This window comes from Salmo trutta, chromosome 21 (assembly GCF_901001165.1).
Source record: "Salmo trutta chromosome 21, fSalTru1.1, whole genome shotgun sequence".
NCBI classification, from domain to species: domain Eukaryota; kingdom Metazoa; phylum Chordata; class Actinopteri; order Salmoniformes; family Salmonidae; genus Salmo; species Salmo trutta.
The window spans coordinates 46,661,249-46,675,161 of record NC_042977.1 but is presented as its reverse complement, the minus strand read 5'-3'; the positions used below and the strand labels follow the sequence as shown (position 1 = coordinate 46,675,161).

Below are 13,913 nucleotides of genomic sequence, written 5' to 3'. Positions count from 1 at the left end.
CCTACAGTACAAATACATGTGATAAGTTGCACATGTTGTAAACATGTAAAAAAAAGTTTTACAAAAAAACACGTGTCAAGCTGTCCCACGTCGAGCTGACAAACGACTTACGTTTATTCATATAAACACCGTCCACCAAACACTATCAGTAGCACTTATGTATGTTCTGTTCCAAATCTGTGAGTACTCCCATCTGTTTTCATATTTATACAGCCATTTATAAATGTGGGAATGTGTGCTCTTTTACTGGAGTTGGAAATCTGTGTACAACATTACTAAGAACATTTGTGGCTGAAAGATTCAAGAGTGCCTATCCAATGTCAGATTTGTCAATATGTATTCTTAAAAGGGTAATTTTGTCTAACGACTTTGTGTTTCTTAGCAGTTTGTCATCTGTCACAGTGTTTGTATCAGGAGTTACCAAAATTGCTATTGACCAGCCACAGGGTTACGAAGGCCTTTTTGTTCAAGCCCAGTGCTACCACTACTGATTCTACCACTCAGCTGTTCATCGAGGCCACAGCTGTTCACCGAGACCTCAGCTGTTCATCGAGACCACAGCTGTTCACCGAGACCACAGCTGTTCACCGAGACCACAGCTGTTCATCGAGACCACAGCTGTTCATCGAGACCACAGCTGTTCATCGAGACCACAGCTGTTCATCGAGACCACAGCTGTTCACCGAGACCTCAGCTGTTCACCGAGACCACAGCTGTTCACCGAGACCACAGCTGTTCACCGAGACCTCAGCTGTTCACCGAGACCTCAGCTGTTCACCGAGACCGCAGCTGTTCACCGAGACCTCAGCTGTTCGAGACCTCAGCTGTTCATCGAGACCTTAACTAGTAAAACTGGGCTTGAACAAGAAAGCCTGCATAACCTTTAGGGTTGGGAATTGCCAGGGACCTCACGATATGATATGTATTGCGATTCTCATGATTCTATATGTATTGCGAATCGATACTGTGGTTTTATTTCGATTCGATGTTCCAATTTGAGTTAGTTAATGACACCGGAGGGGATAGCTGCCGATTTACGTGCTTCTAACCAACTGTGCTATTTTTTCGCATTGTACATAATGTTGCTGCTACCGTCTCTTATGACCGAAAAGAGCTTCTGGATATCAGAACAGCGATTACTCACCTAGAACTGGATGATGATTTTTTTCTTGAATGCGAAGGATATACTGCTTCCCCGAGACCAGGACCAAATCCCTCTCATATGCGTGAAGAAAACACGAAGATATCGTGGTCAGAGGTCGGGGTGCCTTGTGAGAATTTGACGGCAAGTGGCTAAACCGCCACTACCATCTGTCCTATTGGACAATGTGCAATCACTGGAGAATAAACTGGATGATCTATGATCAAGACTATCCTACCAACGGGACATTCAAAACTGTAATATCTTATATTTCACTGAGTCATGGCTGAACGACGACACGGATATTATAGAGCTGGCTGGGTTTTCCATGCATCGGCAGGACAGAGCAGCTACGTCTGATATTGATGTCTATTTATCAATATCAGCTTTTGCGTGATGTCTAATGTTAAGGTATTGCTCTCCTGAGGTAGAGTTGCTCATGATAAGCTCATCTGTATTATTCGTAGCTGTCTATTTACCACCACAAACCAATGCTGGCACTAGGACTGCATTCAACGAGCTGTATAAGGCCATAAGCAAACAAGAAAATGCTCATCCAGAAGCGGCACTCCCAGTGGCCGGGGACTTTAATGCAGGCCAACTTAAATCCGTTTTACGTCATTTCTACCAGCATGTCACATGTGCAACCAGAGGGAAAAAAAACTCTAGACCACCTTTACTCCACACACAGAGATGCATACAAAGCTCTCCCTCTCCCTCCATTTGGCAAATCTGACCATAATTCTATCCTCCCGATTCCTGTTCATAAGCAAAAACTAAAGCAGGAAGTACCAGCGACTCGCTCAATACGAAAGTGGTCAGATGACGCGATTGCTGCGCTACAGAACTGTTTTGCTAGCACAGGCTGGAATATGTTCCAGGATTAATCCAATGGCATTGAGGAGTATACCACCTCAGTCACCGGCTTCATCAATAAGTGCAACGATGATGTCGTCCCCACAGTGACCGTATGTAGATATCGCAACCAGAAGCCATGGGTTACAGGCAACATCCTCCCCGAACTAAAGGCTGAAGCTGCCATTTTCAAGGAGCAGGACACTTATCCGGATGCTTAGAAGAAATCCCTCAGACGAACAGGCAAAGCGTCAATACAGGACTAAGATTGAATCCTACGACACTGGCTGTGACACTTGTAGAATGTGGCAGGGCTTGCAAACTATTATGGACTACAAAGAGCTACTCAGTGACGCGAGCCTACCAGACAAGCTAAATGCCTTTTATGCTCGCTTCGAGGCAAGCAACACTGAAGTATGCATGAAACCACCAGCTGTTCCGGACGACTGTGTGATCACGCTCTCTGTAGTTGATGTGAGCAAGACCTTTAAACAGGTCAACATTCACAAGGCCGTGGGGCCAGACTGATTAATGGGACGTATACTCGGACCAACTGACAAGTGTCTTCACTGACATTTTCAACCTCTCCCTGGCCGAGTTTGTAATACCTACATGTTTCAAACAGACTACCATAATCCCTGTGCCCAAGATAGAGAAAGTAAGCTGCCTAAATGACTACCGCCTCATAGCACTCAGGTCGGTAGCCATGAAGTGCTTTGAAAGGCTGGTCATGGCTCACATCTACACCATCATCCCAGAAATCCTAGACCAACTCCAATTTGCATACCACCCCAACAGATCCACAGATGACATAATCTCAATACCACTCCACACTGCCCTTTCCCACCTAGACAAAAGGAACACCTATGTGAGAATGCTGTTCATTGACTACAGCTCAGCGTTCAATGCCATAGTGCCCACAAAGCTCATCACTAAGCTAAGGACCCTGGGACTAAACACCTCCCTCTGCAACTGGATCCTGGTCTTCCTGACAGGCCGCCCCCAGGTGGTAAGTGTAGTTAACAACATATCTTCCACGCTGATCCTCAACACAGGGGCCCCTCAGGGGTGTGTACTTAGTCCCCTCCTTTACTCCCTGTTCACCCACGACTGCGTGGCCAAACATGACTCCAACACCATCATTAAGTTTGCTGATGACACAACAGCGTTAGGCTTGATTACCGACAATGATGAGACAGTCTATAGGGAGGAGGTCAGAGACCTGGCAGTGTCATGCCAGAATAACAACCTCTCCCTCAATGTGAGCAAGACAAACAAGCTGATCGTGGACTACAGGAAAAGAAGGGTTGAACAGGCCCCAATTAACTTTGACTGGGCTGTGGTGGAGCGTGTCTAGAGGTTCAAGTTCCTTCGTGTCCACATCACTAACAAACTATCATGGTCCAAACATACCAAGACAGTTGTGAAGAGGGCACAACAACACCTTTTCCCCATCAAGAGACTGAAAACATTTAGCATGGGTCCCCAGATCCTTAAAAACTTATACAGCTGCACCATTGAGAGCATCCTGACTGGTTGCATCACCACCTGGTATGTCAACTGCTGTGCATCCGGCAGTAAGGCGCTACAGAGGGTAGTGCGTATGACCCAGTACATCACTGGGGCCAAGCTTCCTGCCATCCAGGACCTATATACTAGACGTGTCAGAGGAAGACAAAATATTGTCAGAGACTCCAGTCACCCAAGTCATAGACTGTTCTCTCTGCTACCGCACAGCAAGCGGTACCGAGTGCCAAATCTAGGACCAAAACTTCTTTGGGATAGGGGGCAGTATTTTCACGGCCGGATAAAAAACTTACCCGATTTAATCTGGTTACTACTCCTGCCCAGAAACTAGAATATGCAAATAATTAGTAGATTTGGATAGAAAACACTCTAAAGTTTCTAAAACTGTTTGAATGGTGTCTGTGAGTATAACAGAACTCATATGGCAGGCCAAAACCTGAGAAGGTTCCATACAGGAAGTGCCCTGTCTGACAATTTGTTGTCTTTCTGTTGCATCGCTATCAACATTACAGCATCTGTGCTGTAGCGTGACACTTTCTAAGGCTTCCATTGGCTCTCTAAAGCCGCCAGAAAGTGGAATGGGGTGTCTGCTGTCTCTGGGCAAAGTACAGCAGCAGAGTTTGTAAGTGGTCAGCCTGGGGACAGTGAGACTGGAGATGCGCGGTCACGAGAACTCGCCATGTTTTTCTTTCAGTCTTTGACTGAATACAACGTTGCCCGGTTGGAATATTATCGCTATTTTACGAGAAAAATAGCATAAAAATTGATTTTAAACAGCATTTGACATGCTTCTAAGTACGGTAATGGAATATTTAGAATTTTTTTGTCACGAAATGCGCTCGCGCGTTACCCTTCGGATAGTGACCTGAATGCACGAACAAAACGGAGGTATTTTGATATAACTATGGATTATTTGGAACCAAAACAACATTTGTTGTTGAAGTAGAAGTCCTGGGAGTGCATTCTGACAAAGAACAGCAAAGGTAATCCAATTTTTCTAATAGTAATTCTGAGTTTAGGTGACCCCGAAGTTGGCGGATGTCAAAATAGCTAGCTGTGATGGCTATTTTTTTTTGTAATTCTGAGTTTAGCTGAATATTGCAAAATGTGATTTCGCCGAAAAGCTATTTTAAAATCGGACATATCGATTGCATAAATGTAATAACTCACTATTGTTTATAGGTAACGTAGTACTAGGCCTTCTGTAGACTTTAAAGTACATGTTTATGTAAATAATTAACGGCTACATAGTAACTATTGTGTTTGTTTTCCAGGAGCTTTCTCCATGTTCCAGTTTAGTCTTTATTGGCTTAAATGGATTTCTGTTTTTTCGCTTCCCTCTGGAAAATCAGCTGTTATATAAATACTAATAACTACATTATTTCTGTTGCCATTTGTTATTTTTGTGTACTTTTTACTTGACTTGTATTGCTGTGTTATGATGTATTATAATGTTGTATAATAATGTTGTGTTTTACACCTTCTGGTGTAAAAACCAAGGAAAAAGGTAAAACAAAAAACAAAGTTAAGTGCAGAGGGAGCAGATGGACATATATATATATATATATATATGTATAATGTATACTGTATATGAGTGGCAGCGTTCAACACACCACCTCCTGTTATTATGTTCGGAACCTACTGACCAAAACAGGAAATATATTTATTTTTCAATAACATGTATTGCAGGCACCACAGTACTACAAGATAAAACAGCTCACTCAATCAAGCCTGATGGTGTTGTAAATATAAAAGCAAAGCTTGCTTTCATATAATTTTTTTAAAAGCTTGAAAGGGTATTGGAATGGGGTAATGGCTTAGTGTGGGTTGGGAAGAATGAAATACATTACTTTATATGTGATACAAATCAGGAGCACCTCCTCTAAGAGTATGAATGAGGCTGTTTGAGAAGGTTTGAATCCTAAGCAACTTGCCAACACATTGGTTTCAGTACAATAGACCAACATAGCTACACTAGTAGGTCAAAGCTGTGTGCTGGAAAACCTTGGTAGAGCATGGGTGAAGTACGCATTGTGGTGCTCATGTGAATTTCATTTCTTTTTCAGCTTCAGACCAATCCCTCCATCTCACTTAAAATGTGTTTTCTTGTTTTTAAGATATTTACTGTAGACCAGAACAAAAGTAGTGCATTATTTAGGGAATAGGGTGCCATTTGGGACAAAGAACTGGGGACTTGCAGTGTGAGGTACCACAGCTATGGAAAATGTCAGAGACTGTCAGAAAAGAAGTTACAGGGGGTCCTAGAACAATGGAGTGGAGACTCCTAGACTCCAGATTACATATTTCCCCTAGAGGCAGGGGTCCTTCTATCCGCTCTCCTCAGGTCGACCACTTTCCTAGCTACAAAAAAAAGTACAATCAGCCTGGTCTCAGAGCTTTAGACTGTGTTCAATGGTGTGCAAATACCTGTAGACTGCGTTCAATAGTGACAAAAGCCTGGAGCAATCTCAGGGACTCTTGGCAGAAAATTGAAAAAGTGACCAATACACAAAATCAATTTTCAACAGAGCCTCCCTCTCCCTCGCTAGAGTTTCTAAGACGGAGATGAAGGACAGTCAATTCTGACTATTCACACACAAGGGATGATTCCCAAATGGCACCCTATTCCCTATGGGCCCTCATCAAAAGTAGTTCACTATATTAGGAATAGTGTGCCATTTGGGACTCAGTGAAGATTATTTGAAAGGGAATAAGTGGACACACAAAGCATACCAATACTAAAGAAGAATATAATAATAATTTATAATAATTGATTGGACACATACTAGCTGACTGGCATCCTCCAATCGAGGTACTTTAAAAAAAAAAAGTTTTCTCCACACATCAAGAGGTATAACATGAATTTGTGTCAAGAGATTTTGTCAATCCAACATCTACATTTGATTAGAGAGCGTATCTTTCCAGTTTATATTCTCCAACCTAGGTTCTAGGGGAGAGACGGCATGAGGGGCGGCATGAGGCGGCGGCATTGATAAGATGTAACATTGAGATGTATTTTAGAAAGTTAATGTCAGCTCTCTGTTAAGTAGCTAGTTCGATGCAAACGGTGTTTTGAGAGACCGTTTTATAGCCTAGTTTTTCTTATTTTCGTAGAGCCAACTATATATTTGGTATTTTTGGGGGTATTTTATTAGGATCCCCATTAACTGTTGCGAAAGCAGCAGCTACTCTTCCTGGGGTCCACACAACACATGAAACATGACACAATACAGAACATTAATAGACAGGAACAGCTCAAGGACTGAACTACCTACTGTACATTTCATATCCAATTGCGTATCACCACCATGCTGTTACTAAAACAACTGTCTTCACCTGAAAGACTGTTGTCCGGCGCCTTCTGCCATCTCCCTTTACTTTTTTTAATGTCTTTTCAAAAAATATATATAATTAAGATTAGTTGCATTTCCTTAAATTATCAGAATTGTCACGTCCTGGCCAGTATATAAGGTTAATTGTTTTGTAGTTTGGTCAGGGCGTGGCAGGGGGTATTTGTTTTATGTGGTTCAGGGTGGTGTGTTTGTTCAAAGGGGGGTTTGATTTAGTATTTCCGGGGTTTTGGGTTGATGTTCTATGTTTATGTATTTCTATGTGTAGTCTGGTGAGTGTGTTTCTATGTTGTGCTGATTGGGGTTGGGACTCTCAGTTGAAGGCAGGTGTTGTCTATCTGCCTTTGATTGAGAGTCCCATATATTAGGGTGTGTTTGTTATTCGTGGGTGATTGTTCTGTGTTGAGCTTTAGGCTTTGCCAGACTGTTTGTTGTTCGTTCGTTAGTTCTCGTGGTTTCGTGTTTTGTTATTTTTGTATTCATTTTTTGAAGTTAATAAATCATCAAAATGAGCATACACGTACCTGCTGCGTTTTGGTCCTCCTTCACCAACGACAACCGTGACAGAATCACCCACCACCAAAGGACCAAGCAGCAGAGGAAGGAGCAGACGGAGTTCGAGTTGGACTGGCGGGAGAAGTGGACTTGGGAGGAAATTCTGGACGGGGCCGGACCTTGGCATCAGGCTGGGGATTATCAGCGCCCGCAGTGGGAAATTGAGGCAGCCAAGGCAGAGAGGCGATGGTACGAGGCCAGAGACGCGCTGAGGGAGAAGCACGAGAGGCACCCCCAAGAAATTTTTTTGGGGGGGCACACGGGTAGTTTGGCTAGGCGAAGGAAGAGCCGGAAGCCAGCTACCCGTGGTTATATGGAGGAGCGTATGGGGTGGAGAGCGCTATGTTTCGCTGAGAAGCGCACTATCTCACCCATACGCACGCACAGTCCGGTGCGAGTTATTCCAGCCCCTCGCAGGTGCCGTGCTAGAGCGGGCATCCAGCCTGGTAGGAGGATGCCTGCGCAGCGCATCTGGTCGCCGGTACGCCTCCGAGGACCAGGCTACCCAACTCCCGCTCTACGCACGGCTACCATCAGGCCTCTGCACAGCCCAGTCTGTCCTGTACGAGCACCCCGCTCGTACAGGGCTACTAGTTCCATCCAGCCAAGGCGGGTTGTGCAGGAGGTAAGATCTAGACCGGCTGTGCGCCTCCATAGCCCTGGGTTTCCAGCTCCTGTCTCTCGTGCGGACCCGGAAGTGCGTCCACCCAGTCCGACTTGTCCTGTTCCCGCTCCCCGCACTAAACTGCAAGTGCGTAAACCCAGCCTCGCCAGTCAACAGTCGTCGGAGCTGCCCGCCAGTCAACAGTCGTCGGAGCTGCCCGCCAGTCAACAGTCGTCGGAGCTGCCCGCCAGTCAACAGTCGTCGGAGCTGCCCGCCAGTCAACAGTCGTCGGAGCTGCCCGCCAGTCAACAGTCGTCGGAGCTGCCCGTCAGTCAACAGTCGTCGGAGCTGCCCGTCAGTCAACAGTCGTCGGAGCTGCCCGCCAGTCAACAGTCGCCGGAGTGGTCAGACTGCGCTGAACTGCCGGAGTGGCCAGACTGCGCTGAACTGCCGGAGTGGCCAGACTGCGCTGAACTGCCGGAGTGGCCAGACTGCGCTGAACTGCCGGAAGTGGCCAGACTGCGCTGAACTGCCGGAAGTGGCCAGACTGCGCTGAACTGCCGGAAGTGGCCAGACTGCGCTGAACTGCCGGAAGTGGCCAGACTGCGCTGAACTGCCGGAGTGGCCAGACTGCGCTGAACTGCCGGAGTGGCCAGACTGCCCTGAACTGCCGGAGTGGCCAGACTGCCCTGAACTGCCGGAGTGGCCAGACTGCCCTGAACTGCCGGAGTGGCCAGACTGCGCTGAACTGCCGGAGTGGCCAGACTGCGCTGAACTGCCGGAGTGGCCAGACTGCGCTGAACTGCCGGAGTGGCCAGACTGCCCTGAACTGCCGGAGTGGCCAGACTGCCCTGAACTGCCGGAGTGGCCAGACTGCCCTGAACTGCCGGAGTGGCCAGACTGCCCTGAACTGCCGGAGTGGCCAGACTGCCCTGAACTGCCGGAGTGGCCAGACTGCCCTGAACTGCCGGAGTGGCCAGACTGCCCTGAACTGCCGGAGTGGCCAGACTGCCCTGAACTGCCGGAGTGGCCAGACTGCCCTGAACTGCCGGAGTGGCCAGACTGACGGGCAGCTCCGACGACTGTTGACTGACGGGCAGCTCCGACGACTGTTGACTGACGGGCAGCTCCGACGACTGTTGACTGGCGGGCAGCTCCGACGACTGTTGACTGGCGGGCAGCTCCGACGACTGTTGACTGGCGGGCAGCTCCGACGACTGTTGACTGGCGGGCAGCTTCCGGGGTAGCACCTTTAAGGGGGGGTACTGTCACGTCCTGGCCAGTATATAAGGTTAATTGTTTTGTAGTTTGGTCAGGGCGTGGCAGGGGGTATTTGTTTTATGTGGTTCAGGGTGGTGTGTTTGTTCAAAGGGGGGTTTGATTTAGTATTTCCGGGGTTTTGGGTTGATGTTCTATGTTTATGTATTTCTATGTGTAGTCTGGTGAGTGTGTTTCAATGTTGTGCTGATTGGGGTTGGGACTCTCAGTTGAAGGCAGGTGTTGTCTATCTGCCTTTGATTGAGAGTCCCATATATTAGGGTGTGTTTGTGTTTGTTATTCGTGGGTGATTGTTCTGTGTTGAGCTTTAGGCTTTGCCAGACTGTTTGTTGTTCGTTCGTTAGTTCTCGTGGTTTCGTGTTTTGTTATTTTTGTATTCATTTTTTGAAGTTAATAAATCATCAAAATGAGCATACACGTACCTGCTGCGTTTTGGTCCTCCTTCACCAACGACAACCGTGACAAGAATGGTCTAACAAGTTAACAATACATCATGTCTTTCATTTACCTTTCTTCATGAAAGACCACTGAACAAGAGATAACAGATTTACATTTCTACATGAAGGACCACTGAACAAGAGATAACAGATTTACATTTCTACATGAAAGACCACTGAACAAGAGATAACAGATTTACGTTTCTACATGAAGGACCACTGAACAAGACATAACAGATTTACGTTTCTACATGAAGGACCACCGAACAAGAGGTAACATATTTACCCTTCTTCAGGAAAGACCACTGAACAAGAGATAACAGATTTACGTTTCTATATGAAGGACCACTGAACAAGAGATAACAGATGTACGTTTCTACATGAAAGACCACTGAACAAGAGATAACAGATTTACATTTCTACATGAAAGACCACTGAACAAGAGATAACAGATTTACGTTTCTACATGAAGGACCACTGAACAAGAGATAACAGATTTACGTTTCTACATGAAGGACCACCGAACAAGAGGTAACATATTTACCCTTCTTCAGGAAAGACCACTGAACAAGAGATAACAGATTTACGTTTCTACATGAAAGACCACCGAACAAGAGATAACAACAGCATCATCCAATGATGTCATTGATTTTTCATTCTTAGTTTAGACCCTAATCAAACACGAAACTGCATCATGCAGGACTGAAAAAATGGTTGAACCTGTCCTTGTGTAGCCTATCAGATTAGGCCAAGACAGTGTTGCCATGACAATGGAATTTTGACTGACGATACCGATACCAAATTTAGTATCACAAGACACGAGACCATCACGATACTCGATATGAAAATGATACGAAAACATTACCACTGTAAAAAAAATGTTTTAAAAAGGCATATTAGCCAAAGTCACAGAATGGCACTTGATCCAGACAGATAAACTCAGCTATTTGCTCTATTCAATCGTTGGGCATCTTTTGAGTTCAATATCATTATATTAGAATTGTTTTAAGTCAACATTTTTCAGAGACAGCCATGTATGCATTAATTAATCAATTATACATCCATACAATCAATTTGACTTTGTTTTTACCAATCAATCTACATAACAACACAAATGGTAATAATTTATTTGAATGGTAAATCTCGATTGATAAACTGGGTACATCAAGACTTAGCCTAGGTCTAGTCACAATACAGGTGAAGGAATATTCAATAGGATTCTGTGAATGCATTGAGTTATTGAGCTGATTTCACAGAGCTACAGAGGACAAACAATATGTTTCTCTTGTACATTTGGGACTTATTCCATTGTACTGATCAACAACATTTGCATTGAAGTAGCTTATTTGATAAAAGTCTGCCATCATTCAGGAGGCAAGGGGCCCCATCGGAGCCCAATATTCACACACACAGTCTGGTCGCTGAGGTAATAGTTCCTCTTTGGGAGAGACGTGAGAGCGACCGAGTGAACATAGTTTTGATGGCAATTTGCTTTTACATTAGCATATTTTGCATGATGGTTTGCATATTATCACAAACAAAATACTAGGGATAATGAACTGATGATAAGGGAGGACATTGGCTGCGCTGATAAACAGAATGCTGCTACTCTCTGCTGTTATCATCTATGCATAGTCACTATAATAACTCTACCTGCATGTACATATTACATCAACTAACCGGTGCCCCCCTGTATATAGTCTCGCTATTGTTATTTTACTGCTGCTCTTTAATTACTTGTTACTTTTATTTCTTATTCTTACTCATATGTTTTTTTAAAACTGCATTGTTGGTTAGGGGCTCGTAAGTAAGTATTTCACTGTAAGGTCTACACCTTTTGTATTCGGCGCATGTGACTAATAGAATTTGATTTGATTTGATTTATCCGTGAGACACATTTGACAGATGTTCCGAAAGTAACAAATTCTAGAACCAAACTGTTTTTCCTGTTCTAGTATCAAAAAAGTACAGACATTTCGGGTATACTGTGCAACACCAGGATAGGATAGGATGAGGGGAAAATTGTTAACTCAGCCTCTTGTAAATGATACGGCCCTAATACAGACGAGTTCCCAGAAACTGCAGGAGGTAGGCTATACAACAGCATCTTCCAATGGAAGTTATTAACAATGGTTGAGTGTTAGAATCACTCACTCAGCCTCTGGTGTATTGATGATGTTGACACTGTGTTACGAATACATGCCCCAGACACATCCAAGGCACTCTGGATAAATCGTCTACATAACCTATTCTGATTGAATAACGTTTTCGGAAGGTTTCTTCATGGTTCTATTTAAAGTCGTGTTCTCAGAACATTATTAAGAAACGTTCCATAAAAACCACAATAAAACATGGGTAACGTTTAAAGAATGTTCTAAGAATGTTATTTAAAAACATATACATTCTGTTCTCAGCATCAACAAAACCGTCTATCCTCTATCATGCCAAGTGTGTTCAGGTGTGTTGGCCGCGCCCACTAATTGATCACACCCAATCTTAATGAGTGCTTGTTTCCTTTGAAATAGGGTCTGTTTGAATAGACAAAAATTAACAGCTTTGTATGAGTTCAAAAAACAGGGCGTGCTTGCTCCATCCTGGTAGCGCAGTGGACTAATTCCATGAATAGGCAACAGAAGATCACAGGTTTGAATCTCACTGACTGCCACAATAATAAAGAAAAGTGTTTGCATGATTAATGCCTAAGCAAATTAATTGCCAATGGTCCTGTCTGTGTTTAGAGTTCAAAACAGATAACCCAAACTAAGCTAGCAGTGTTATTAAAAGTCTTATTGATACTTGTTCTCAGAATGTTATTTAATTACCTTCAAATAACCTCTAATTTCCATTCTCAGAATGTTAATAAAACCTCCCAGGAAAACTTTCAGGGAACCATAGTAAAATGTTCTCAGAACCTCCCCGCAACCATAATAAAAGGTTCTCAGAACCTCCCTGGAACCATAGTAAAACGTTCTCAGAGCCTCCCTGGAACCATAGTAAAAGGATCTCAGAACCTCCCTGCAACACAAATATATAAGTTCCCAAAACAGGCAAAATGTTCACTTCCGTTCTCAGAATGTTTAAAAAAACGTTCAGTTTTACCTGTCAGTAAACTTATGGTTTCATTCACGGAACAAATGGGAAACCAAAAACGTACGTTCCCACTACTTCCAAGCAACCAAATGTGCTAGCTGGGTTTTATTTACTAAAACCCTATGAATGAATCACGCATAATGACAACAAAAATTGGCGTTTACACAGGCCCCACTGGACGCACACTGGTTGAATTAGCATTTTTTGGGGGGGGGGGCAAGCAACCCCCACTTCACCCTCCACTCTAACCGACACATGCAACATTCGTGCTTAAATCATCAGTCTTTCAGTAGTGGCAGTCTAGAACGCACATAAATCAATGGCGTTAAAACAGAAATATTGTAGCCTGCACACAAAAGTGCACGTTTCTATTTATTTGTAATATGTCCTGCTCACAGCTTCTGCAATATGTTGAAAAGACCAATAACCTAAAAGCCTACGCTAAAGGTGATGCATTCTAAAATAAAATAAATAAAAAGTCTATAACTTTCAATTGAAATTGTCATAATCTATGTTTACTTGTCATTGTTATTCACCGGAAGTAAATGTTGCAAATTAGGAACATTCATGAATCACATAATGGACAATTTTGCTTATTTTTCATGTTCAGAAAAGCTTCAGTTCGTTCACCAAAACCACCAAAGTTGTCAGAAAAATGGGGCAGCAGACAGAATAGAGAATTCGAAAATGAACTTTCGTAACAATACTCACAGGTCGCAACGTGCAGACTAGAGTTAAAACCAAGACACCTTTGGAAACATCCATAACGCTGGTCGATAAAGAAACGATTTGTCTTCTTTTTATATTTTTATATATATATATATGTATATACAAGAAAGATAATAAAACGGTACAAGCTGTTGAACACGAACATTCACTATAATTTGGAATAAAATAAACTCTGTGATAAGTTATTGTAGGTAGCCACCTCGGATCGTTAGTATGAGCGTGCGTATTGCGCCGTGATCAAATCTGAACCACTACTCCACTGAGGAGCAATGACAGCGAAGTCAGAAGGGAACAGCACCCTATCGGTGCGCCTCGGAACTTCCCTCGTTTATAAATTATATTCTGGG

General features: G+C 43.8%; 1 protein-coding gene across 1 annotated transcript in view; it reads right to left on the bottom strand.

Annotated features, from left to right (window-relative positions):
- Positions 1-13,910, bottom strand: part of LOC115157578 (vasoactive intestinal polypeptide receptor) — a 99,633-nt gene extending 85,723 nt beyond the window's left edge. The window contains exon 1 of the mRNA XM_029705960.1: positions 13,549-13,910. Coding sequence (XP_029561820.1) covers positions 13,549-13,602 — 54 coding nt within the window. The 5' untranslated portion in view covers positions 13,603-13,910. The remainder of the gene's footprint in view (positions 1-13,548) is intronic.
- Between the last annotated feature and the right edge of the window lie 3 nt (positions 13,911-13,913).